Below are 27,819 nucleotides of genomic sequence, written 5' to 3'. Positions count from 1 at the left end.
GTTAGGACAGCAATGCCAGAGAAGCAAGCATTTACAAATCTCCCATAACAGAGACACTGGTCTACAGAAGTATTTTAGGGCCCTGTACATTTCTAAGGAGCACACAAAGTACACAACAGCTTATAAAGAACCTCTCTAGGTTTTGTTTCATTATGAAATGATGAAGAGACATCAAATGTTTCTAGAAAATCAGTAAAATCAGGGATATAAGATTCAAAGTACAGTGATTGGGTACTACAGAAATAGACAAAGGGTAATGAATCTAGTGAATAATTATGCACATGATCAGGAAATGTAAATTGTGACAATGTGAACAAAGGAGTCGACAGTGTATGAAAATCTGAACACATTTTTATGCATCTAACCAAAATAAAAATATCATACAAAATTAATTTAGAATGATTTTAAATGTTTTCTCTGTTTTAATTTATCAGCAAGTAAGCCAATTGATCCTTTATTGTGAAATTTAATACTTAAAAACATTTGCACTAAAATTAACTTCTTCTATGTTGAATGATGGTTGAATTTCTTTCATACGTTTCTGACTGAGTGGTTTTAAAAATCCATGCCGGTACATGTATTTATCTCTGCAGCTTTTATAAAGGCATTCCTGTACTGTGATCCTTCAGAAACTGCACTTTCAAAGACTTCCTTTTCAGTCATCCTCAAGATTCAGGGAAATGTAAAAGATTCAACTTTGGCAATGGCTGGGACCTCTGCCCCAATAATGCTATATTCCTAAATGCTACTCCGTGAGATATACATTAATGAAATAGAAAACAGAAACACCAAATGTTTTAGTATATATTTTCAACTGAGAAAATATAAACAATATTTATACAGTATTCCATTTTAAGTATTTACACAGCATTAACATAGAAAGCAGTGAGAAACGATACATTTACAGTTTTTTGTTTTTGTTTTTTTCTGAGACAGGGTCTTGTTCTGTCGTCCAGGCTGTAGTGCAGTGGTGCTATCTGGCTCACTGCAGCCTCCACCTCCTGGTTTCAAGCAATTCTTGTTCCTCAGCCTCCCAAGTAGCTGGGATTACAGGCCACCACATCCAACTAGTTTTTGTATTTTTTGTAGATATGGGGTTTTGCCATGTTGGCCAGGCTGGTCTTGAACTCCTGACTTGAAGTGATCCACCCGCCTTGGCCTTCCAAAGTGTTGGGATTACAGGCGTGAGCCACAGCACCCAGCCTTACTGTTTGCTATTTACAATCTTTAAACATAATTGAAAAGCAAAGATAACTCTTAAAATATTAAGTAATTAAAAAATATAAAAAATGATATTGGGAAAAATGTCATATATGATAACTTAATAAATGTAAACTATATTAGAAATGCAAATATATTGCATGGAAAGAGCATACTGACCTAATACAGGTATACAAAGGAATGAAAAGGTATCATTTCATGAGATGCATATCAATCCAACAGTGAATTAATCCACTGCCAACTAGGGTAAGCAATTAGAATAAGGCAAATTGAATCAGCAATAATACAATTTAAAATTTCTAAGTAAACTTGAAAATATCTTTCAACATTTATTTAACCACAAGCACACAAAACATGAAAATATCAAACTGAAAACTAGTCTTAAACTTGGAATCGAATTACTTTGTCAATGTGAGAAAATTCAGGCAGCTGTCAGTTTATAAAATAATCCACAGAGAAAATTGATGGGGACTGTTTTAATTATCATTAAAAAGTATTATGCTGAAAGCAACATTTAGATTTTTTTTTGGCCTCACTGTCAGTGTTAATTTATTATTTACTGCATTAAATACCACACACAATGGGAAAACAATATTTTCTGTTTTATCACATTATATATTCCAAGTTATAAAAATAAATCTTTCTGCAAATAAAAAACAAAAACAGAATAGTTTGCATTAAAAGTTTCTAAAATATGGCAAACTAACCTGATATCATGACATTTTTTTGGCCATGATTATACTGAGTCTTTAAGTTATTTATTCAGGAAGTTAAATCAAAAATCTTTGATCCACCAATGTTTTGGACACCAAATTCTTTTGTCCTACTGTATTACGGATATATCTAAAAATCTGGAAAATTAAAATAATTCAGAATGAAAAGAAATATAAACAAAATTAAATATGCACATCAGTTAAAACATCTAGATTAAATTAGCTAATTCTCTCAACTATTTTCATGTATCAGGCATCTGAATCCCATGGTGATACACAAAATTATTTCAAGATGATAATTTTGTTCATAGTTTCAAAGCAATGTATGTTCCCATTTAGAGTAAATTCTTATGAATTAATAATACAAATTCTCTCATGTTCACAGGGATACATTTTAAAATATTTAGAAAGGCAACTTTCTTCTAAGTCTAAAACTAAGGAAACATCAAAAGAATCTACTCGCTAGGGAGAGAATTTCTGCACAATTCTAGATCACTGTCAAGGACTAATAAATTGCATCTTACTCATATATACTTCTTTGACATAGTGGAGAATATTTAGTTGATAATAACACCATTTCAAGAACAGATTTGCCATTTCTTGAGATCTCTATTTCAGGGTCCACACTCATACACAAAGTTGCTTTTCATCTACACTGGTAGACGAGGTGTCAAAGCTGCAGGCTAAAGGGGGCTTCCCTTTGGTGCTGAGCCCTGAGCTAGCTCTCCAGTGCCTGTTTTTTTGTTACTTAACATCTGGTGGAGAGGGTGGATGGGACTCTAATTACTGTTCACTTGTAGCATCTAGGAGACTAGTAGTTAAATGTCTTCCTATAGGATTCCTCTTCCATGTATAATCAAGCAACTGATGCCCTCCACTAGACCTCAGTATTTCATTGACCCTAAAGGACAGAGTACAGTTGTTTGAAATGTTATTCCTCCTTTTGGTGGGGTTAGTCATATTCTAAACCTTTACAAAATTGTAGTAAAAGTAGACATTGTTACTCTCTGCTATGAAAATATCTACTTCTAACATATTTCTCTCAAGAAAATGAAGGGAAATGTAGAAAAATTTTTAAAATTTACCTCTTGTTGTAGATATGTAAGGAAGGATGCTAAAATAAAATTTTGGCAAGCCAAATCCACAACACAGAAGAACAGCAGATCAAAAATAAGAAGGGTAGCTTCATTTCCATAATACAGGACACTGCTGAAAGAATAACCTTCATCTATTAAAAAAGTTTAGAAAATATAAATTAGAAATTTAAAAAAGGAACAAGTCTGTGATAAATTTCTGGTGACAAAATCTGGATATTTAAAAATAGCACATTAGAAACATACTATATACAATAATTCATGGCTTACACAAAAATAAACAAAATAATTAAATTAAAAATAAACAAAAATTTTAAGATTTGCTCATCTAAAAGAGGTTAGTTAAAAAACTCATAACACCTCCTATAAAGCAGTTTTAACATTAGGACCAATGGTTGGTAACTGCTAGTAGTGTAAGTTTCAAAGACCAGTTAATAAATAGCCTTTCTCTATTTCTTTATGTAACTAAAAGCTAAATTAATCTTACAAACATTCCCTAAGATAGAGTATATTAGAGAAAAAACCCAGCAAGGCACAGAATAGTACACAGTGTTCAAGAGTTCAATAATTTATTTCAAATAGTCCCCTTAAGGTTTTGCTCTAAGTTCTCTTCTCACTCCACCAGCGGGTTTCATCCTTATTGGGATGTGAACACCCTTTTAAAAAGATTATGATGAGGCCGGGCACAGTGTCTCATGCCTGTAATTCCAGCACTCTGGGAGGCTGAGGCAGGAGGACTGCTTGAGGCCAGGAGTTCAAGACCAGCCTAGGCAACATAGTGAGACTCCATCTCTACCAAAAAAAAAGAAAAAGGATCTGGTGGTGCACACCTGTAGTCTTAGCTATTTGGGAGACTGAGATGGGAGGAGTGCATGAACCCAGGAGTCTGAGGTTATAGCGAGCTATTAATATGATTGCACCACTGCACTCTAGCCTGGGCAACAGAGCAAAAACCTGTCTCTAAACAAACAAACAAACAAACAAAAAACTACAAAAGCCTGATGAAAGCTAAAGACCCTTCCACCAGGAAAAAAAAAAACAAAAAAAAACCATACATATACAAGTCTTGCCAACAATTTCAGGGAAATCCAGAAAACCACTGAAGCAGCCCGGGGATACCCAGTTAGGAACATCTGCTTTATACAAGGGGGCATCTGGAGTGCTGGTAATGTTCTCTCTTGAAAGGGTACTAGTTACAGGGGTATATTCAGTTTGTGAAAATTCACTGACCTATAAGTTATATCCTTACAAAATATGCACATTATACTTGCATATATAATCTTAAAAATAAACCTGTTTTACATACTGTCTCTTGGTGATTTTCTACTAACACTGCTCCAGCAATGACTTCATATGATAGCAACTCCTCAATTTATTGTGTGCTTCTACTTTCTCCTACGACCTGGTCCCTTATATTTAATGCCTACTGGATACCTCTTCCTAGATGTCCTAAAGTACCTCAAGATGCAACATACTGAAAACTAAATTCATCCTCTTTCCCTCAAAACCTGGTCCTCCTTCTGTATTGCCTCTGTTATTGAAAGGCACCACCACCCACTTAGTCACACAGCCAGAAGTCTGGATAATTTTTGACTAGTCTTTTCCCTTAACATTTCTGGCAATCCTTTCTTCTCTAGCCCCACTGCTACTGCCTTAGCTCATAGTCTCATCAGCTCTTGATGAAGACGAAGATAGTGAGGCCAGGAGCGGTGGCTCACACCTGCAATCCCACTTTGGGAGGCTGAGGTGGGCAGGTCACTTGAGGTCAGGAGTTCGAGGCCAGCCTGGCCAATATGGTGAAACTCCATCTTTACCAAAAACACAAAAATTAGCCAGGTGTGGTGGCAGGCACCTGTAATTCCAGCTACTCGAGTAGCTGAGGCAGGAGAATTGCTTGAACCTGGGAGGCGGAGGTTGCAGTGAGCCAAGATTGCGCCACTGCACTCCAGCCTGGACAACAGAGCGAAACTCCATCTCCAAAAAAAAAAAAAAAAAGAAGAAGATAGAGAGATGGAAGAATACAGTTAGAAAGAGGAGGAAGAGGAAGGAAGACTGAAGGAGAAAGGAAGAAAAAAAGCAGGAAGAAAGAAGGTGACTATTGTATTATTAAAAATAATAGGGCCAGGCACGGTGGCTCATGCCTGTAATCCCAGCACTTTGGGAGGCCGAGGCGGGCAGATCACCTGAGGTCACGAGTTCAAGACCAGCCTGGCCAACATGGTGAAAACCCGCCTCTACTAAAAATACAAAATTAGCCAGGTGTGGTGGCACACGCCTGTAATCCCAGCTACTTGGGAGGCTGAGGCAGGAGAATCACTTGAACCTGGGAGGCGGAGGTTGCAGTGAGCCAAGATCACACCACTGCGCTCCAGCCTGGGCAACAAGAGTGAAACTCCATCTCAAAAAATAATAATAATAATAATAATAACATTTCCTTTTCTGAGTGCCTGTCCATAACAGATACTTTACTGGGTTCTTTATATTAACACATAATAACTCCACAAAACTTTTAGAGGATTGTAACCAATTTTACAAAGAAGGCATTAAAGTTCAGAAAGGCTAAGCAAATTTCTCAAAGTTCACAAAGCCAGTAAATGGTAGAGTCAGGTTTTGAATCCAAGACCAGAAGACTTTGAAAGCTACAATATTTTTGTTTGTCTGTTTTTGTTTTACAGAGACAGGGTTTTGCTCTGCCACCCAGGCTATAGTGCTACGGCATGATCATAACTCACTGCAGCCTTGAACTGCTCAAGTGACCACCTGCCTTGGTCTCCCAGAGGGCTGGTATTACAGGTGTGAGCCACTATGCCCTGGAGGAAAGCTATAATCCTAATGTCTAAACTATGCTATTACAATTTTGCATCTATTTAAACTCAACTTGTAACCTACTAACAGAGTAATTCTCCAATTTACAAATCAGATCTGCTTAGCACCCTTCAGTGATATATCCATGTTCATTAGCAGTGGTTTCTTTTTCTTTTCTTTTCTTTTTTTTTTTTTTAAAGACAGAGTTTTGCTCTTGTTGCCCAGGCTGGAGTGCAATGGCGCGATCTCAGCTCACCACAACTCCCGCCTCCTAGGTTCAAGCAATTCTCCTGCCTCAGCCTCCCAAGTAGCTGGGATTACAGGTATGCACCGCCACTCCCGGCTAATTTTGTATTTTTAGTAGAGACAGGGTTTCACCATATTGGCCAGGCTGGTCTTGAACTCCTGACCTCAGGTGATCCGCCTGCCTTGGCCTCCCAAAGTGCTGGGATTACAGGCATGAGCCACTGCACCCGGCCCCATTAGCAGTGGTTTCTAAATCATTTTGATCATGCATCCCTATCAGAATAAGATGTTAAGCATGCAACCCATAATAGATATAATAGAAATATTTTATTAATTACTACTCCATATAAATTTAAAAATAGATTAATGGTGATTAAATTGCAAATTTATACAAATAGACATTTTAATATTTTCTTCTCATGCCTCCATGGATCAACTTATATACATCTTGTGGGGCAAAAAATTTAAAAAAAAATTTTAGAAACAACAGGTTTACAGAATAGAGTGAAACCCCTTAGTGTATCAGGCAAGGCCTTTGTAATTTGGTCTCTGCCTTCTTTATCTTTCAAGTGCTCTCTTCCACTGTGTCCCACTTCATATCAGACTTTATAAAGTTTGAAAGTGCATAATGCACTTTGTGCACTGTTTTTGAATCCCCTTTTCCCTGTCTGCATGAATGTCTTTGCCTCCCTCTCTTACCTTAATCCTCTCGGTTGACAAACAGCTACTGAGTTTTTAAAACTCAGTTCAAACTTCTCCATGTTGCCTCTTCTGGCTTTACCTCATATCTGGTTAGATTTTCTATGCTCCCTTCTGTCCCCGGCACAACCTGTGCCTGTACAGACTTCTATGCCAGTACCACCCTCTTTATTCCCATGTTTCTCTTCTATAGTCTGTTAAACAAGATACCCAAGGTAGGGATCATTCGTCTGTGTATCTCAGACTGACACAATATCTGGCATGCAATAACATATGGGTAAAGGATATCTAGGCCAGGGCATTGGTTATACCACTTCCATTCTTACTCATACGTCATCAGTCATACTACAAATGACATGTATACTATCTTTTTAATATGAAACCAGGTTTAATCACTATTCCTGTCACAAATATTAGCAATTTTTACAAACTTGGATAAGATAAAAACTTAAGTATTAAAGATTAATCACAAATGTTATTCTTCTTTAAGTGTTTCATATGTTTGGCATTAAATGAACGTTCCAATAAAATCTGAATTTTATTTGTTTTACTATCTCTTCCATGTGGACTGTTGATTCTGAAATTCACCTTTTCTACTTTCTTATAGAATCTTTTATGTGTTTGTTTCCTGCTATATGACATAATAAAATAGAACACAGAAAAGAATTATAATTCATGAGGTTAACTGAGTTCATTGTATTTCCTTTGTTTTTATGTAAAGTTGTTATTATTATTTGAAACAGAGTTTCACTCTTGTTACCCAGGTTGGAGTACAATGGAGTGAACCCAGCTCACTGCAACCTCCACCTCCCAGGTTCAAGTCATTCTCCTGCCTCAGCCTCCCAAGTAGCTGGGACTATATGTGCCTGCCACCATGCCTGGCTAAATTTTGTATTTTTAGAAAAGGCAGGTTTCACCATGTTGGCAGGTTGGTCTGGAACCCCTAACCTCAGGTGATCCACCTGCCTCAGCCTCCCAAAGTGCTGGGATTACAGGTATGAACCAATGCGCCTATCCATAAAATTATTAAATCAAAAGAAAAATATCAGCTGGGCTCGGTCGCTCATGCCTGTAATCCCAGCACTTTGAGAGGCCAAGGTGGGTGGATCACGAGGTCAAGACATCAAGACCATCCCGGTTAACATGGTGAAACCCCGTCTCTAGTGAAAAAAATTAACCGGGCGTGGTGGTGGGTGCCTGTAGTCCCAGCAACTCAGGAGGCTGAGGCAGGAGAACGGCGTGAACCCGGGAGATGGAGCTTGCAGTGAGCTGAGATCATACCACTGTACTCCAGCCTGGGCGATACAGCGAGACTCCATCTCAAAAAAAAAAAGAAAAAAAGAAAAATATCTACAAGCACTTTTTTCTCAAACTTTGAAAACAGTTATCAAGTTCTACAAAGGGATTTAAAAGATACCATTGTAAAAGATGCTTTTTTCCATTGGTTCCATGAATTCCATTCCAAGAATTCTTTCAAGAAGCAACTTATCTTTTATAAAGTAATCCATTTCCTTATGAACCTAATAAAAAAAAAGACAGCATCATTTCAAAAACAGCAGTGAAATAAATGCTTTGCAATTAATGTAAAATCAGCAGGAGAGAAAATGAAAAATGAACAGTACACAAAGAAAATCTGTTCTTCAAAAAGACTGAATTTACTACACTGAAACCTGTAACAAACTTCTCTATAGGAATGTTTTAAATTTTAAATGCCCTTACTGGTATTTAGGGCTAGATATACTGAAAATCAATTTATAAAATGCTTTTCAGAAGTACAATCATAGCATAACACAAGGATTTCAATAATGAATAATGCAGTAATATTTTGGGAACTGGCTAACAAAATTCCAGTGCAGATATAGTATAAGGGAATCATCATTATGTTAACAGACAAAGAAAATTTCATTTTACTTTTGCATAACCTAACTCTATCCCTAAGCCATAGTTTGTTAATGGCTAGAAATGTCTTTTAAAAATATATTATTCCTAAGTATTGAATGTGACAGACAAAAAAAGGGAAGGTCCTAAGCAGGGGAGTTCTAAGTTTACTGACTTGGTTGACTTGAAGAAATAATTGACATTCCCACTTAACCTTTTAAAAACTGCATTTGATCCCAGCTTAAATATAAATGTTGACATACATACATGGTCAATGAAGGAGCCAAGAAATTTATTCATCATATGATATGCCTTTATACTCTGCTCAAAAGTATTTTCTGATGAACTCAATAGTCTAGCAGGACCATTTTTCTAACGTAAAAAAGAGAAATGAATAAATACAAAGTCTTATGTTCTTGGTATCTAAAAAACATTAAATATTGACAGAATATATCTGAACTGTACTTTATACAAACCCTTATTAGTGTCTCATGAATTCTGTCATAATGTTGTCTCATCTGGTTAGAAATTGCAATCTCAAAAGTCTGACCATCTGTGTTGGGTACCAAACCTCGCTGGCTACACAAATTTTCCTGAAAAGTTAAAGAATTTAAGTTAAGATCAAAATTATAAAAAATTTCCTGCCTCAAAAAGAAAATACAGACTGTTTTTTAGCTGTTATCATGTATTACAAGATTCAGGTGCTAAGTGAAATTCACTGAAACTGTATTTGAGAAACAGATTCTACCATTATCCAAGGTTCCCAGATTTTGCTAATTTCTGCTTTATTCTAATTCATACTCCCTTACAGGTCTTTATATCATCTCCTTTGCTCTACTTAAAAAAAAAAAGAAAAATATATGTATATTTATCTATATATTTACATGTATATTTATATTTATGTATATTTACATGTATATTTATCTATATCTAAATATATATATTTATATATTTATATTTATCACATATACATTTATATATTTAAGTAGAGCATATATATATTTTTAGGTAGAGTATATATATTTAAGTAGAGCAAAGGAGATGATATAAAGACTATATATATGTTTATTGTATATTGATATTCTTAGCTTCCCTTATAATGAAGATTATTGCTCTTTTAATGTATGCTGAAAGGTCTTGCTTTGGAGTTAACTAGTTTTATAATTGCAAATGATCTTTTTTGTTTTCTAAACATTTTTGAGATGCTTCCTTAATTAATTCCAATAAAACATAGTGATACATGACCAAACAGTTAATGTTATGAACCAGATATCCATATTCATTTTGGGTTTCCCTGATACAACTTGGATCCTGACAACCACAAATATGTAAAAAATTTTTGGCCGGGCGCGGTGGCTCAAGCCTGTAATCCCAGCACTTTGGGAGGCCGAGGCGGGCGGATCACGAGGTCAGGAGATCGAGACCATCCTGGCTAACACGGTGAAACCCCGTCTCTACTAAAAATACAAAAAGAAATTAGCCGGGCGTGGTGGCGGGCGCCTGTAGTCCCAGCTACTCCGGAGGCTGAGGCAGGAGAATGGCGTGAACCCGGGAGGTGGAGCTTGCAGTGAGCCGAGATCGCGCCACTGCACTCCAGTCTGGGCGACAGAGCAAGACTCCGTCTCAAAAAAAAAAAAAAAAAAATTTTGATTGGATTGATGCTTCAAGGCTCGACTCAAGTTCTCTGGCCTATATAAAGCCTGTCCACCTACTCCAGAGGTTAATATTTTCCTTCTTTGTCTAAATCTAACCTGAAAACATAATATGGCACTTGGCTTTCTACACAGTTAAAGGGAGAATACATATAGTGAACTTCTTTATTGAAAATTTTTTTTCTTGATTAAAAACATGCATGCCATTGCAGAAAATTTACAAAATAAAGAGAAATACAAAAAAGAAAAGAAAAAAAATTACCTAGTCTCAACACCCAGAAATATAGATATATTAAGGAATTTCATTTCCAGTCTTTTGTCTAAGGGATGTACATATAAATCGCATAAAATTGGGATCACAATGACTTCTTTTTCACTTAACGTTATAGCCTGAGCAATTCCCCATGTCATTAAATATTCTATAAAACATGATTTTACCATCTACTTAAGATTTCACCATAAAGGTAAGAGAATTTATTTAATATTCTCCAATTTTTACATACTTTTTCCCTTATAAATAACTCCTGTGATAAAGATCCTGAATTTAAGTAGCTGTTCATATTGTTAATTTTTCCTTGAGTTAACATTCATAAAATCAGTGAATTAAAGATCATGAACCTTAAAAAGCTCTTGGTATATACGTTGCCCAAACACTTTCAAGAAGGTCTGCATAAATTCAACCTGCCACCAGTAGCTTTGTGGTTGCCCATTTCACTGTGTCCTTGATGCTATTAAGTATTAGCTTTTCTAAAAAAATTTTGCTAATTTGAAGAGGGGAAAATCATTATTTTTATATTCAGCTCTTTGATTATGAGTTAAAATCTTTTTAGAGGTTTATTAGTGTCTATTGGTCATTTTTCCATTGAGATTTTAATTTAGTGTTTTCTTAGTGATTTGCATATCTTTCAATATTGTTATCAATATCTTTGTCATATTTATTATAAGTATTTTACTCTAATTTACTACCTTTTATTTATGATTGCTTGATATGTAAATGTACTATATTAATAAAGTAACATCAATTAATATTTTTTTGATGCTTTCTATTCTTTATCCTTAGAATATCATCCTCCAGTCTGAAATATTCTTTTCTAGGTTCTTATGGCTTCATGTTTTACATTTAACTTTTTAATCACAAGGTAATTTCTAATGTTTAATCAAGTGATCCAGTTCAATGTATTAAATAAATTCTTCTCTGAAATGCCATTATCACGTATCAAATTCTTACAAGTCACGGGTATGGCCCTTAATCACTAAATCCTCTTGGTTTTTCTGCTTAAGCACATCCTATTCTCTAAAAAATTTTATTATGGAAGTTTTCCAAATGTACATAGTAGAGAGAATAGTAAACCACTCACTACCTAGCGTCAGCAATTACTAATATTTTATCAATTTTGTTTCATCTATCCTCCCAAATTTTCTTTTTTCTTAGAGTATTTTAAAGTAAAACCCAGACCATGTCATTTCATCTGTAAATGCTTTGTATGCATTTCTAATAAGAACTTTAAAATAAATAACTACCATGCCATTTTCATACCTAACAAAATTAGTTATTTCTTAACATTTAGTCCACTAAAAATCTCCCAGATTTTTTAAATAGTTGGTTTGTCTGAATCAGGATCCAAATAAAGTCCACATATTGTATCAGATTGGTTTGTTTTTCAAATCTTTCTTATAATGTAATAGTTCGTACACTGCCACCATCATCCTTCCTTTTCTTTTCATGCCATTGATTTGTCTGGAGACACTAAGTAATTTATCCTGTGAGGCAGCCTATACCCAGGCCTGGCTAATTACTTTCTATGGCGCTATTTAATTTGTCCCTTTATCGCTTGTATTTCCTGTAAACTGGTGATTAGGCTAGAGGGTTGATTATACTCAGGTTCAGTTTTTTAGGCAAAAATACTTCATTGGTGTTATATACTTCCTACTGCATCATGGCAGGAAGTGTATATGTCAGTTATCCTTATTTTTATTTACAGGGCGTCTAAATTACGTCAACCTGATCCCTTATTATAAAGTTCCCTGTCAACAATGACTTAATTGTTTAGCATCCACTGATGATGGCAGATTACATTCATCAATCCATTAGTCGCTGCAAAATGTTAATTTTTCTAACTTAGAATTCCTTCTACTTTCTTCTATAAAGAGAAACTTTCCCTCATGAATTATCTGGTTACTGTGAAATACAGTTCATATAGGAACTACAAGATAAAATTAGATTCTTTGCCTTTGTGGATGTTCAGGGTGAGCTGGTCCCTAGCAATTTTTTTTTTTTGAGACAGAGTCTCGCTCTGTCGCCCAAGCTGGAGTGCGGTGGTGCGATCTCGGCTCACTGCAAGTTCCGCCTCCTGGATTCAGGCCATTCTGCCTCAGCCTCGTGAGTAGCTGGGACTACAGGCGCCGGCACAATGCCCAGCTAATTTTTTTTGTATTTTTGGTAGAGACGAGGTTTCACTGTGTTAGCCAAGATGGTCTCGATCTCCTGACCTCATGACCCACTCGCCTTGGCCTCCCAAAGTGCCGGGATTACAGGCGTGAGCCACCATGACCGGCAGCCTCTAGCAACTTTCAAAGTGATCAATAGGCCAGGTGCGGTGACTTACGCCTGTAATCCAAGCACTTTAGGAGGCCAAGGTGGGTGGATGACCTGAGGTCAGGATTCAAGACCAGCCTCGCCAACATGGTGAAACCTCGTCTCTACTAAAAATACAAAATTAGCCGGGTGTAGTGGCAGATGCCTGTAGTCCCAGCTGCTCAGGAAGCTGAGACAGGAGGATCACTTGAATCCAGGAGGCAGAGGCTGCAGTGAGCCAAGATTGGGCCACTGCACTCCAGCCTGGGTGACAGAGCGAGACTCCATCTCAAAAAAAAAAAAAAAAAAAAAGTTATCAATAAAGACTTAAAAAAAAAAAAACAAATCCAAGATTTATAAGAATCCATTTCTCAACTTAAAAACAAAAAGATGTAAAACATTTTCATACCGCTTCTCTTTTAAGGTTCATATTCATTTCTTCCATATTAGTATCTGCATGCCCATGTACTGATCTACCATGAATGTAATATCCAAAACATTTGTGGGATAATAGAAACACTGATATCTATAAAAAGAGAATAAAAAGAAGCAATTAGCAACTCTTATGCAAAACAACAAAAAATTAAGTTTTCCTTAAAATTGCTTTCTTTTTCCCAAAATAATGAAGATTGTATTCTTGGGAAATATATAAAGAGGAATATACAGTAATCAAGGATAATAAGGTTTTTTTTTAAAGTGTTTGAAAAAGAGATTGAAGATATTTTCCAAGAAAGGGAGAAATAAGTCTGTGCAACATAGGGAGACTCTTTCTCTACAAAAAAAAAAAAAAGAAGTTGAGTAGTTGGTGGTGCACACCTGTGGTCCCAGCTACTTGGGAAGCTGAGGTGGGAGGATTGCTTGAACTCAGGAGGTCAAGGTTGCAGTGAGCTACGACTGCACCACTGTACTCCAGCCTGGGTTACAGTGCGAGCCTTTTCTTGAAAAAAAAGAAAAAAAAAAAAGAAAGGAAAAGAAGAAACAGCGTTGATATACAAACAATTTTCAGGGGTGCTGGAATTAATGAACTACTTGGAAGCATAAGAAATTCATAATTAAGAAACTGTAAATAAAGGTGAAAAAAACAGGCTGGGCACAGTGGCTCACACCTGTAATCCCAGCACTTGGTGAGGCTGGAGGCAGGTGGAGTTCAAGACCAGCCTGGCCAACATGGTGAAACCCCATCTGTACCAAAAATACAAAAAAAAAAAAAAAAAAAAAAAAATTAGTCCAGCAGAGTGGTGCACACCCGTAATCCCAGCTACTCAGGAGATTGAGGTGTGAGAATTGCTTGAACCCGGGAGCCAGAGGTTGCAGTGAGCCAAGATGGTGCCACTGCACTCCAGCCTGGGTGACAGAGCAAGACCGTTTCCAAAAACAAACAAACAAACAAACAAAACACACAAAAAAAGATGAAAAAACTAAGGCAGTAAATATTAACTTGTAGCTCATTATAATTATCTCTGGAATTAACAACCAGTGGAAAATTGGACCAAAAATTCAGTCATACCAAATGACTTTTAAAGCCTCTCTTAACAAACTCATGACCTTTAAAAAGGGAAAGTAACAGTTGCAAGATGAAGTCAGAAAGTACTTACATTACTCATAGAGCATAAATCAACGAACTGTCGAATTTTATCTTCTATAAATCTCTCATAAAAGACAGCAAAGAACACGATCTGAAACATTAAGCCAAGTTTATGTTTATTAGCTTTTAGGATTTTAATTTTCTGTTACAGCCAGTGTAGTATCTTAAGAAAAAAAAAAGTTCCAACCAAAAGCACAGTGGTCTTTAACAGTTCCTATGTGATAAAGTCCTACTTATCATTTCTGAGTCTTCTGTCAAAGGGAGGAGGATTTTGAAATTGTGTTGAGTCATTGAGGGAATCTATTTTGAGTTTTGAAAACTTTCTGTGTCATTAAAACAAGCTATGACAAACACGTGGGAAGAAAGAAAAAGTCTTTTAAAAATGTAGGACAAATCAATGCATCGATGGTCAGATTTATGTTTGGTTTTGTCATTTTGCTCATCTAAATTCCAAGACATGAGAAAATTCTCTACTTTTCAAATTAATTTTCTCTGCCAGAACAGCACATAAAAAGCATATATCTAGTATTCTAACTATAAAGTATTAAAAATTCATATGGAATGGTTTCCAGTATTTTCTTAGATTTAATAGTAGAAACAGAAATTTTATAAATAAAAATTTTACCTGGTACATCTTTTTAGACATGTTTCACAAAAAGGTAAAATTTCCTAACTCCCCTATTTAAAGCTGTCCCCACTGTCCCCCATTCCTACCCTCCACTCTCCTCCCTTCTTTTTACTCTCTATCTCATGTCCCTGCTGCATCTCTTCACAGCACTTGGCACAATCTGTCATTTGTTCCTGTAACAGCATATCCATAAGCTCAGCACAGCATCCAGTACATAAAATGCACTTAAATATGTGAATGAATAGATAAGTGAATCTATAGTAGCTGACTGCTGAAAATGTTTTCCTACATACTCTATATACATATTTTATTTTATTTTATTTTATTATTATTATTTTTTGAGATGGAGTCTCGCTCTGTCACCCAGGCTGGAGTGCAGTGGCCGGATCTCAGCTCACTGCAAGCTCCGCCTCCCGGGTTTACGCCATTCTCCTGCCTCAGCCTCCCGAGTAGCTGGGACTACAGGCACCCGCCACATCGCCCGGCTAGTTTTTTGTATTTTTTTTAGTAGAGACGGGGTTTCACCATGTTAGCCAGGATGGTCTCGATCTCCTGACCTCGTGATCCACCCGTCTCGGCCTCCCAAAGTGCTGGGATTACAGGCTTGAGCCACCGCGCCCGGCATATATATACATATTTTAAACCTCTTTAAAGGATGTCAAAAACAGCAATATTCAAGGTTTAAAAATTAAAAGACACCACTTAAAAGCTGAAGAGGCTGGGTTTAAGGAAATAGAAGGAGTGAACAATAAAGCCTGACATCATTAGAATCAAGAAGAGTTTAGACAAATTTACAAAACTGTAACAGGTTGTTAAAGGAACTCTCAAAGATTCTTGACAAATATATAAACACTGATCATTTTAGAATATTACCATGGAGAGAAAAGGTTTACTATCCAGCTGACAGCAAAGTGAGATGCAAAGAATGAAGTTAGATGGTGGTGTCTGAGATTGCTAGGTGCTGTCCCAACAACCCTTTCTCCTTAGTAACAGATCCCTTCCTTGAGCAGGATATACTGCTGCCCAGCTGAAAGGTTCTAGTGCAGTTAGGTGTGGCCATGCTATTAAGTTCTAGCCAAGAAGATGTTGAAAGGCACTTCTGAAAAGGCTGTTAAAGAAAAGGTGACCTTACCTACTTCAATTCCCTCCTGTAACTTCATTGACCATTATGGACCATGAAGGGACTGTGGAGATGGAAGTCCCTTGTGGCTGGGCAGAAGGACAGGCTTCTGGGTCCTGACAGTAGCACTAAGCCACCATTCCACTCCAGCCCTGTACTTTGGACCTCTGCTCATCTTTTTCATGGGAAAGACAAGGTTCTCTTTGATTTCAGCCACTCTTATTTTGTTTTTGATTGTGTTATATTCAACCAAATATGAAAAGTTTCAGATGATACTGCTTTAGACTATCTACATCCAGATGAATCTGATATACTCACAAAATACATTGGTATATTGTACAAAATATTTCCTTACTATTACATTGATGGTAAACATCAAACCCCATAGTCTTTTGATTCTATCTTGTTTCCAATTCTAATATGTTTGTTTTCTTTTTCTGGTTGTCAGCTGTCCTTTACTAACTCTATCCCTGTAGTTTCAAGTTTGAGTAAGTCTCATCAATTTAAAATAAATATATATTTAAAAAGTTAATACACAGATTACTGAATACCACCACCTGGACCTCATTCTCTAAGAATATGCTCTCTTAAAAATATTTCAATCTGGCTCAGACCTGTAATCCTGGCACTTTAGGAGACCAAGATGGGAGGATAGCTTGAGCTCAGGAGTTTATGACCAGCCTGGCCAACATGGGGAAACCCCGTCTCTACTAAAAACACAAAAATTAGCTGGGCATGGTGGCAGGCCCCTGTAATCCCAGCTTCTTGGGAGGCTGAGGCAGGAGAATCGCTTGAACCTGGGAGGCGAAGGTTACAGTGAGCCGAGATCACGCCATTGCACTCCAGCCTGGGCAACAAGAGTGAAATTCTGTCTCAAAAAAAAAAAAAAAAAAAATCACTGGGTGTGGTGGCATGTGCCTATAGTCCCAGCTACTCAGGAGACTGAGGCAGGAGGATTGCTTGAGCCTGGGAGGTTGAGGCTGCAGTGAACTATGATTGCATCATTGCTCTCCAGACGGGGAGACAGGGGAAGACTGTCTCTAAAAACAAAAACCAAACAAACAAAAATCTCAAAAGATCCTTAAAAGTAGGCTGTTCTAGGTAGATAGCTATTAGCCAGCTATAGGAAGTTAAAATTGGTCTCTCTAGAGGTCCTATCTTCATGTGCTGATTATAAAAGTTAAGGAAATTTTAAACAGAAGGACTCTTTCTGTTTATGAGTACCTGAAAGTTAGATGCTTGCTGCTGCTTCTTTCTTTTTCCTTTTTTTCTTTCCTTTTTTTTTTTTTTTTTTTCTTTATAGCCTCTACTAGATCCATGGGACCTGAGGCTAAAAAGACTTACTTTTACTTTTAGTCATTTTAATAAATATTTCAAGAAAAACTCCACAAGGGGTATGAGCAATTTGAGTAAGGTTTCATGATATATAAATAAATGTAAACAATAAGTTATGTTTCAAAAGAAAACAACATATTTAGGGTAGCTTATCTGTCCCTGTATTTACATATAAACTAAACAAGGAGTCTGTCCTATGACTATAAAGCTGCAGACTCTCAAAGGCCCTTCAGAGCCCCACTATCGACAAGAATGTGAACTCTGAAATCAGGCTGTCTGAGTTCAAATTCCAGTTCTGTCAGTTACTAGTCACATGACTTCAGGCAATTTTTTTAGCCTTCCTGTGTCTCAGTTTCCTCATCTATAAAATGAGGATAATAACAGAGCTTATCTCTGAGGGCTATTATAAAGATTGAGGCATTATTAGGTATAAAGCAATTACAATTGTCCTTTAGTATGTTGGGATTGAGTCCAGAACCCCCAAGTATACCAAAATCCACCCATATTCAAGTCCCACATTCAGTCCTGCTGGAACCCATCTATACAGAAAGTTGACCCTCTACAGATGCAGAATTTGCATTCTGTGAACACTGTATTTTCTACTGTCAATGAGTTCAAGTAGTTTAACCCCATGTTGTTCAAGGATCAACAGTAATTACACTTGATCTTAGCCTAAAGGCCAAGAAGTGATGGATCAACAGTAGTTAATTAGTACAGTGACTAACACAATGTAAGACTTGACTACTGGCTGGGTGCGATGGCTCACACCTATAATCCCAGCACTTTGGGAGGGGAGGAGGGTCACCTGAAGTCAGGAGTTCAAGACCAGCCTGGCCAACATGGTGAAACCCCATCTCTACTAAAAATACAAAAAAATTAGCTGGATGTAGTGGTGGGCGCCTACAGTCCCAGCTACTCAGGAGGTTGCGGTGGGAGAATTGCTTGAACCTGGGAGGCAGGGGCTGCAGTGAACCAAGATCATGCCACTGCACTCCAGCCTGGGCGACAGAGTGAAGACTGTTTCAAAAAAAAAAAAAAAAAAAAAAGAACTGACTATTAGCTTATTGCTCTTGTCACCTTCTTTCTGCTACAGAAAGAAGGATGTGGTCAATGTTTGATGATAATCAGTAAGTAAGCAGAGTTATAAATAAGTAATGTTACTTAGAAGTAATATTACCTGTATAATTCCTTACCTGTATAATTCCAATGGCTAGCCAAAGAGCAGCAGACACTGCATATCTCAAAATGCGGCTATAAGGAGCTACATAGCTAGATGGACTTCTAGAAAGACTAGAAGATGAGTCCATTAATGCCAAGTTCTTGAATCCCACAACCTGGAGTAAAAAGGAAAAGTAATAATTTAAACAGACATGGATAAAGAAAACTACTCGACTGAAAATAGAAAACCTCTCCCTACTCACCTTGAAAACTAAAATATCCAAGTTTGTATAAACAGTAGAAAATCTAGATAAAAATAATTATTATCCAGTATCTTAACTACAAAGTATTTATTACACAATATTTAGTTAGTTCATTTGGCATTCTTCTCAATATGACTAAGGGTCAAATATAACCTTATTGTCATACACACTGACAGGAATACAAATTTAATTCAAAGGATAAAACTTTCATTAGTAAACTACCAATGAGTGAAACCAACAACTAGTATTTCATGAGTATTTGACATGTGCCAGGCACTGTACTAAACATTTTTATACTTTAAAACAGTATATTACAAAATGTCTTCTAAAGGGCATAAGTTCTTTGAAAAAATAATCTATGTTTAAATACATTTGGTCCATCCATTACACTCACCTCCATGCTTCCCACCCTTGTAGAATAAAGGCTCTGAGAAGTTTTACAGTAAAAGGTACTACATGATTATACTGAATCCAATATTTTCCAAACTAACTTGACTATAAAACTTTTTCATGTAACATCTTTTAAAGCTGAGGAAACTCCTAAACACACACACACACACACACACACACACACACACACACACACACAACTTCAAAAAGAAAAGAAGTATGTGAGGTAACAGATAAACTAGCTTGATTTAGCCATTCCACAATGAATACATATATCAAAACACTGTATTGTAAACTATAAACATATATAAATTTTATCTGTTCATTTAAGAAAAACCAAAATACTACTTCAAGTGAATTTTGGAAGTATTGCTCATATTATTTAAAGGCTCTAAGGATACAAACAGTCTTCTACCAGTTTTACAAAAATAAAGGAAGGGAAAGGGGAAAGAGAATGGAAAGAAAGAAGAAAAAAGAAGGAAGACAGACAGACCTAAGAGTTAATGATTTATATTCAATCTTAATTAAGCAGATAATTCCTGAGAAAACCTATTCCCATATAAACGGTTTCCATGTTCAGTCTTACACTTAGTACTGAATACTTTCTTTAATAATTTCAACTAAATCCATGAAATAACTGCAAATGTATAATAAATATGTTGCATCTTGTTCATTTTAGCCCCAGCTCTTAGCACAGAACATAGTCTATAGTAAGTTTTCAATAAAAATTAGTTGAAAAATATCAAACTTATAATAGTGATTCTAATGCAGGGGAGAATACGGATCAGGGAGTAGGGAGCTTTTTCAAAATATAGATACCTGGGGTTACCTCAAAGCTACTAAATCAAACATAGTCTCTAAGGGTGAGCCCGAGCATAGGTATTTTACAAAAGATCCCCGAGGGCTTCTGATACAAACTATTGGTTTTAAAGCCACTCCTTACACCTAGAGCAGTCAAACACACAGAGACAGGAAGTATTATAGAATGGTGGTTGCCAGGGGTTAGGTGTAGCAGGGAATGGGTACAGGGTTGTTTAAGGGGTATGGAGTTTCAGTTTTGCAAGATGAAGAGTTCTAGAGATGAATGGTGATGATGATTTTGCATGACAATGCGAATGTACTTAACACTATCTTTTTTTTTTTGAGATGGAGTTTCGCTCTTTTTGCCCAGGCTGGAATGCAATGGCGCGATCTTGGCTCACTGCAACCTCTGCCTCCCGGGTTCAAGCGCTTCTCCTGCCTCGGCCTCCCGAGCAGTTGGGATTATAGGCATGTGCCACCATGCCCAGCTAATTTTGTATTTTTTGGGAGAGACAGGGTTTCTCCATGGTGGCCAGGGTGGTCTCAAACTCCCGACCTCAGGTGATCCGCCTGCCTTGGCCTCCCAAAGTGAGGCGTGAGCCACTGCGCCTGGCTGACTTAACACTATTAAACTCTACACTCAAAAATGCTTAAGATGGTAAACTTAAAACAAAAAAATTGTGGTAAAATATATAACATAAAGTCACTCCTTTTTAATGGCTTCACAACAATATTTCAACCTTTAGAGAAATCTTCCACTGTCATGAAAACTTAGTTGGAATTATATTAGTTTAATATTTATAAGGTACATGTAAGTTGCATATAATCACATCAAAACAGTTTATACCTCCAAAAAGAAGAGGACAGTAAGTACTTGAAATAGTGAATTAATTTTTCTCACAGTCTGAATTTCATTCCATTCATTTGCTACAAAATATGTTCTCCATATGCTTACAGGAACAGTGGCACTTCGTACACCACCCTCACCTGGTCAGAAAAATAAAATGAGTAAAAGAATTCTACCTCCTTTGCTCTGCAAGGATAGCAAAAGAATTTTGGTACAAATGTATATTTCACTTACCTTCAACAGCTTTAAGAACCTTTCCTTTAGGTCGCTCCCAATCAATAAAGAATACATCTATTGTAATCTGCGATATGAGCTTATGCAAAAATTGTAGTGCCTGAGAATGACATATAATAAAACACCTGAAAGAGTACCAGCATTAAGCCTGCTTATAAAACCAATATTGACTCTTTAAGAAACATACTGTTATCACAAGAACATATACGTTTATAAGTGAATTCACATGAAGTTATAATACCACTAGGGGATCATTAGAAGCTCATCAGATAACCTGGAATCACCAAATTCACAGAATTTTCATATACATTTTACTTTACCTTCCCTTTTTATTTATTTCTTTAAAATAGGAATATGAAAAGAGGAGACATTTTTCCTCCTCACATAGGGACTTATATAATTGACTCTTTCCCAAAGATTCTAGAAGCACACCTCGTTTTGTAGATCAGTTGACTTCTTTATAAGTAAAGATATTTTCAACTATAGCTTGTTTTTCCTAAAGTTTTTGAATGCTCTGTCTGTTTTTTCTATTTCTGCTATTAAGATTTCTGATTTTTACAGAATGCGTTGTTGAAACACATCTTTCTCATTTATAGAAGCAATATGTTTAAACTGAGGCATTCTTTCTAGTTGCTGCATTATTGATCAAATAAAGGATAAAAATCTAAGTATGGGATACTTCACTTCGAGAAGCTCCCAGCCAGTGGAAAAAGGAGACACTTAATATTCACAGTACAATGGGATAAGGACTATCAAGAGGCATATAAAGAGCTTCACCTACATTGATAGAGAACACTGAGTTGAGGATGGGGGTCATAGGAAGAAAGGAGCAAAGGAATCTGGAGACAGACAAAACAGCTTTAAGATCTCAACACTTTATCCTTGATTAATGGAGACAAAATTCATGCCTGAAGACATTTTGTCCCATTGTGAATGTATCATCAGACTTTAAGGAAAGTTATATACTGAAATATCATTTTATCAAATAAGCCATACAAATTTATGGCTTCTTTGAAAAAAATATTTAAGGCAGATTTTCAGACTGAGCATCTACTACAAATAAAAGTAAATTTACTGCATAAAATAATTAATGCTTTCTTTCAAAACCAAAGTGAATTTCACACCAAAGATTTTTGAAAGCATTTTAATTTTAAAGACTTATTAGTTCATTAGCAGGCCTTTTAAATTTGGTAACCTGTCCTTTAAAACTTACCTTCAGAGCAAAGGCACATCCAACATAAGTGACAAAACGTTCTTCCTGAACTGGCATTGGTAGCAAAACAGAGACAGACTTCTGTGCCTATAATAAAAATTACTTGATTAAATATAATCACACAAAGTGTTTTTTTTTTTTTTTTTGGGAAAGGAGGGTCTCAGTATGCTGCCCGGGCAGGACTCGATTTTGGACTCACAGGATCCTCCCACGTAAGTCTTCCAATTGAACAAGGTTTTTCTTAAGCACAATTTAAAAACCAAAGAAAGCATAAAAGAGGAAGATAGCGATGTGATCGATAAGCTCAGCACACTCAAGGAATGGAGAGTTGGGCACTTTTCTTAATACTGTTGATCAAAAATTCTCCCAAACAAAAATAGTTCCTTTATAAAGAAAATTTTTCAATTATTCCGATATTGGCAGTTGGGGTAAATTCAGAAACTCACTCACTTTGAAGAAAATAAGCCAGTAAAGACCTGTTCCCACTGTGATGATAAAGAAAACATTGGCCAGATCACCAGCATAGTACACCAAGAATTTCATAACTGTCTGCAATTAAAAAAAATGAATTAACAGCTGTTTAAGACTCAATGTATAAACCACTTTTAGTAATATTACCACTTTTATACATCATCCACTACGTTTCTTAAGCCTGAAACCTCGTTTCACATATCCACATATGATCTGGCTATAAAGACCATCTGCTTCCTCCTCCTTGCTACCTTTTGGTTCCTTACCTTTCTGGCCATTCCTGGTAGCCTCTTTTTTCAACTCTTCTCATCTTTCACTATCTAAGAAAATTGAACTGCTTCCTAATTTTCTCTTAGTCCCCTTTAATCTCTCCTCCACACTAACACCAGAGTTAGTTTTCTAAAATGTGAATTGGATTGTGTCACTTCCCTTGTTAAAAATGAACAACTCCTCACTGCAATATAAATTCCTGATCCACAAGGTCTTTCACAATATGGGCCAAAATTAACTTTTTAGCCTCATCTGCCAGTTCTAGTCATGTAGTTAGTCAATGACTAACCACTCCATACTTTCATCTTGAATATTTTGTGGAATAAAATGGGCATTGTTTTACCAAATATTCTTCTCTTCCTCTCTCTGGCAAGCTCTCATGATTTCTGAGAGCACAGACTATGTCTGTCTTTGCTCACTATCACATCCTCTAGTTCCTGGCAGAGTGCCAGACACTTAGACAGTAGAGCCTCAGTGACTACTGTAGAATGAAGAGATAATCCCACTTAAAGTTCACTTCTCTGGGAAGCCTTTCTGGACTATCCCAAGTAGTAAATCAAGTCCCCCTGCTGATTCCTTAGCTCACTGGCTTTGGAATCAGAAAGATACTTTGGTTAAAGTTACCCGGTAACCTTTCTCATGTTCTTCATCAGCAAAATGGAAATGTCTATTACTGAGTTGCTGTAAAAATCAAGAGAGTAGAAAATTTAACCTTTGCCTCAATTTCATCATGTGTAAAATGCGAATAATGATAATAACCTAACTTCAAAGAGCTACTGTGAGGATTAAGAAAATTACATACATAAAGCTTTAAAAAGTGCCTGGTACATGGTAAATATTTTTTAAATGTTTGATAAAAATAAAAGGTTAAATATGAAGTGAAAGTATAAAGTTAATAGAATAAAATGTGGACTATCTTTGTGATCTTGATATAGGGAAGGTTTTCCTAAACAAGATCCTAAAAGCACTGAAAAAATATTCAGATATGATGATATCAAAACTAAAAGTTTCTGGCCAGGCGTAGTGGCTCATGCCTGTAATCCAGCACTTTGGGAGGCCGAGGTGGGTGGATCATAAGGCTAGGAGTTCAAGACCAGTCTGACCAACATGGTGAAACCCCGTCTCTATTAAAAATACAAAAATTAGCCAGGCAAGGTAGTGCATGCCTGTAATCCCAGCTACTCAGCAGACTGAGGCAGGAGAATCACTTGAACCCGGGAGATGGAGGTTGCAGTGAACCAAGATCGTGCCTCTGCACTCCAGCCTGGTGACAGAGTGAGACTCTGTCTCAAAAAAACAAACAAAAACAAAAACAAAAACAAAATCAAACCTGAAAGTTTCTGTTAAACAAAGGACCACATGGATAAAAATGACAGATGGGTCACATATTTATTTGTTCATATATTTCAACATCAGAAACCAAAAAGGGGTTACTATTTAGAAAATAAAAAAAATCCTTCACATAAACAAGAAAAACTGGAAACATAATAGAGAAGTAGGCAAGGGATATAAACAGGCAGTTAACAGAAGGAAAAACCTGAATGATTAAAATGTATATGAAGAGTACAGAGAAATGAAAATGAAATCAACAGTGACATACTACTATATGCCATGAGATTGGCAAAAATTGGAAAGGCTGGAAAAATATCAAGTGTTGCCAAGTTTGTGCAGAAATAAGAAGAGCATTGCTGGTAGGAATATAGACTGGCATACAGTATGGTGGGAAGAAAATGAGGTACGCATATACCATATGACCCAGCAATATTTATCCTAATTACATACCCCAGAAAAATTCAATGCAACTTCTTTACTTATCCTCTAGCTGTGTCTTATGAAAAGGATCCAGAAGAGTCAAAAGATTAAAATATTATTTAAAAACCGCTGAGATTATACCTGTAAGTCAATCATGGGACTCCCAATGCGCCTCTTCCATCCTGCTGTCTTCAAAAGAGATGCTAAAACAGCTAGCCCACCCAATACACCCAAAGCAATCTAAAAAACAAAAGAACAATTGAGAATTTATGTAATTTCTCTCATTGGTGTTCAAAAACACTGTGAACAGAAAGTAAGGAAGTGCTCAAAAAAATGGTGGGGTGGGACATGTTGAAAGGACACAGGAGTCAAGTTGGAGGAACTTGTAATGGCCAAATGTGGGACAATTTGAACAAGAAAACAAATAGTAACATATTATAATTACTAGAATAAAATAAATACGAGTTCACACTGATTTAAAAATAAATAATTGAATAAATAATGTGAGCAAAGGGAGAGTTTCTCCTTATAGTAAAGTTCCAAATAAATAAAAAAGTAATTAGGGAAACAGAAAATCACCATCAGGCAAATATCACAGTGAAACTTTCTGCAGGTAAGAATCATCAATCGATGCTATTCAATAAAATAAGAGGGCAGGGTGTGGTGGCTCACGCCTATAATCCCAGCATTTTGGGAGGCTGAGGCGGGTGGATTGCCTAAGGTCAGGAGTTCAAGACCAGTCTGGCCAACATGGTGAAACCCCGTCACTACTAAAAATACAAAAAAATTAGCCTGGTGTGGTGGCATGCACCTGTAATCCCAGCTACTAGGGAGGCTGAGGCAGGGGAATTGCTTAAACCAGCAAGGTGAAGGTTGCAGTGGGCCGAGATCACACCACTGCACTCCAGCCTGGGCAATAGAGTGAGACTCCATCTAAAATAAAATTAAATTAAATTAAGAGGGCCGGCTGGGTGCGGTGGCTCACCTGAGGTTGGGAATTTGAGACCAGAATGACCAACATGGAGAAACCCCATCTCTACTAAAAATACAAAAATTAGCTGGGCGTGATGACACATGCCTGTAATCCCAGATACTCAGAAGGCTGAGACAAAAGAATCACTGAGATCACGCCATTGCACTCCAGTCTGGGCAACAAGAGCAAAACTCCATCTCCAAAAAAAAAAAAACAAAAAACGAGAGGGGGAGAATAAGAAGAATAGAAGCAGGATGTTTGCATAATTTCAAAGAATCTTCCCCATGAGATACTTATTTTTATTTATTATTATAGCATCACTTTGATGGCATCTTTGCCAAAACTATATGAACTCAATTTGATCATGGGAAAATACCAGACAAACCCAAATTAAGGGCCAAAATAATGGACCAGTACTCTTCAAAAGTATTACGGTCAAGAAAGACTAAGAATCTGTCACACATTGTAAAACACTAAGGAGCTATGACAGCTAAAAGCAATATGTGACGCTAGATTGGGTCCTAAAACAGAAAAAAATTCAATAGTGAAATTCAAATAGCATGTAGATGAGTTAATAGGACTACATCAATATTAATTTCCAGATTATGATCATTGTGCTAAGGTTATGTACGCTAACATTAGGGGAGGCTGGGGAAAGAGTATCTGGCAAATTTGTTTTAGCAACTTTCTTGCACATCTGAAATTATTTAATTATAAAATACACTGTATATATTTTAATAGGTTAAAATAAACTTACATCTGTCTGGACATGTGCTTCTCCATGATCCATTTCGTATGTGACTGAGAAAGAAACCTGGTATTTAAAACAAAACAAATTAGCTATACTGAAATTATGTAATACAAACTTACTTTTCTTATAAAAACACATTTGTAGCTGGGTTTTACCATAAACACTATAGTTTCTAACTATCAATATTATTAGAGTTGACCTTTACTTACATGTAAATAGATATGCTTTTGAGAATTATTTGTGCTACTTTAAATATCTCTTTCACGCACATTAAAAACGGGGCTTGTTAGGAGATAAGTTAAATTCATGCACAGACTAATCATATTTCATTTTCTGATAGACTTCTGTAACTGAGGAATTTGACTAAACTTGTACATTAGGAATTTAGCAACTGGGTAAACCACCAGTTGCTAAACCGTAGATTAATCAAAGATCTGAACAAAATCTTAAAGATACCACTACGTTAAGAGACAAGAGAAAGAAGAACCTAGTAAAAGGTCAGAGAAGAGGACTGTGAGGGGTAGGAGAGGAAGATACTTAAGTCTTACCATGGTCACAGAATAGGGAGTTTCAAGAAGGAGGAGGACATTGAGTACAGTTTCAAATGTTGTATAAATGTCAAGGTAAAGAAAGCCACTATACATGGAAACCATCGCTGACTTTCATGAAAGAGGTTTTCAAAGAAGTAAATGGCAAGAGCCAGACTGCAAATGATGAAAGAGTAAATGGTTGGGAAATGAAGAGATACATTAGCAAGCTGGGCAGCTGGCAGAACTGAGTAAAATGTTTGTTTGGTTGGTTGGTTGTTTTAGTTTGTTTTTAAGATAAGGCAATCTGAGAGTTTTTATAAACAAAGGAAAGGGACTCGCAGAGAGGCTGTCTGAATAAGACATTAGGGATGGAACAGGATATTGGAAAATGTACTATAAATGAGTTTAGATAGAAGATTAGTTTAGGAAGAGAGGAGGGGACCTTCTTTCTTGGAAACAGGAACAAGAAATGGGAAGGACAATGAAACAGAGATTCTGAAATATTAAAGAGGAAATCTTAAGGAATTCATGTTAGATGGTCCTGATCTGCTCAAGACTAGATAAAGAGCAGAGACATAGTTGGATGTTTACAACTGATGTAAAATTTTGCAACAG

General features: G+C 36.5%; 1 protein-coding gene across 5 annotated transcripts in view; it reads right to left on the bottom strand.

Moving 5' to 3' along the window:
- Positions 1-793: 793 nt before the first annotated feature.
- The window catches only part of TMEM67 (transmembrane protein 67), a 63,221-nt gene continuing 36,195 nt past the window's right edge, over positions 794-27,819 (bottom strand). For 4 of the 5 annotated variants that reach the window (XM_005563698.5, XM_073999087.1, XM_045398498.3 and 1 more), the window contains 14 exons: positions 26,681-26,737; positions 25,092-25,190; positions 22,908-23,006; positions 22,458-22,544; positions 21,245-21,344; positions 21,011-21,150; positions 18,745-18,885; positions 14,479-14,559; positions 13,293-13,409; positions 9,133-9,249; positions 8,924-9,028; positions 8,196-8,298; positions 3,020-3,162; positions 794-2,072 (listed from right to left, as the gene is read on the bottom strand). In XM_005563698.5, the coding sequence (XP_005563755.3) occupies positions 1,992-2,072; positions 3,020-3,162; positions 8,196-8,298; positions 8,924-9,028; positions 9,133-9,249; positions 13,293-13,409; positions 14,479-14,559; positions 18,745-18,885; positions 21,011-21,150; positions 21,245-21,344; positions 22,458-22,544; positions 22,908-23,006; positions 25,092-25,190; positions 26,681-26,737 (1,470 nt within the window). In that variant the 3' untranslated portion in view covers positions 794-1,991. The remainder of the gene's footprint in view (positions 2,073-3,019; positions 3,163-8,195; positions 8,299-8,923; positions 9,029-9,132; positions 9,250-13,292; positions 13,410-14,478; positions 14,560-18,744; positions 18,886-21,010; positions 21,151-21,244; positions 21,345-22,457; positions 22,545-22,907; positions 23,007-25,091; positions 25,191-26,680; positions 26,738-27,819) is intronic. The other variant, XR_012416526.1, reaches the window with a different exon arrangement.

The sequence above is a fragment of the Macaca fascicularis genome, chromosome 8 (assembly GCF_037993035.2).
Source record: "Macaca fascicularis isolate 582-1 chromosome 8, T2T-MFA8v1.1".
In the NCBI taxonomy this organism is placed as follows: Eukaryota; Metazoa; Chordata; class Mammalia; order Primates; family Cercopithecidae; genus Macaca; species Macaca fascicularis.
This window is presented reverse-complemented; position numbering and strand designations above follow the sequence as displayed.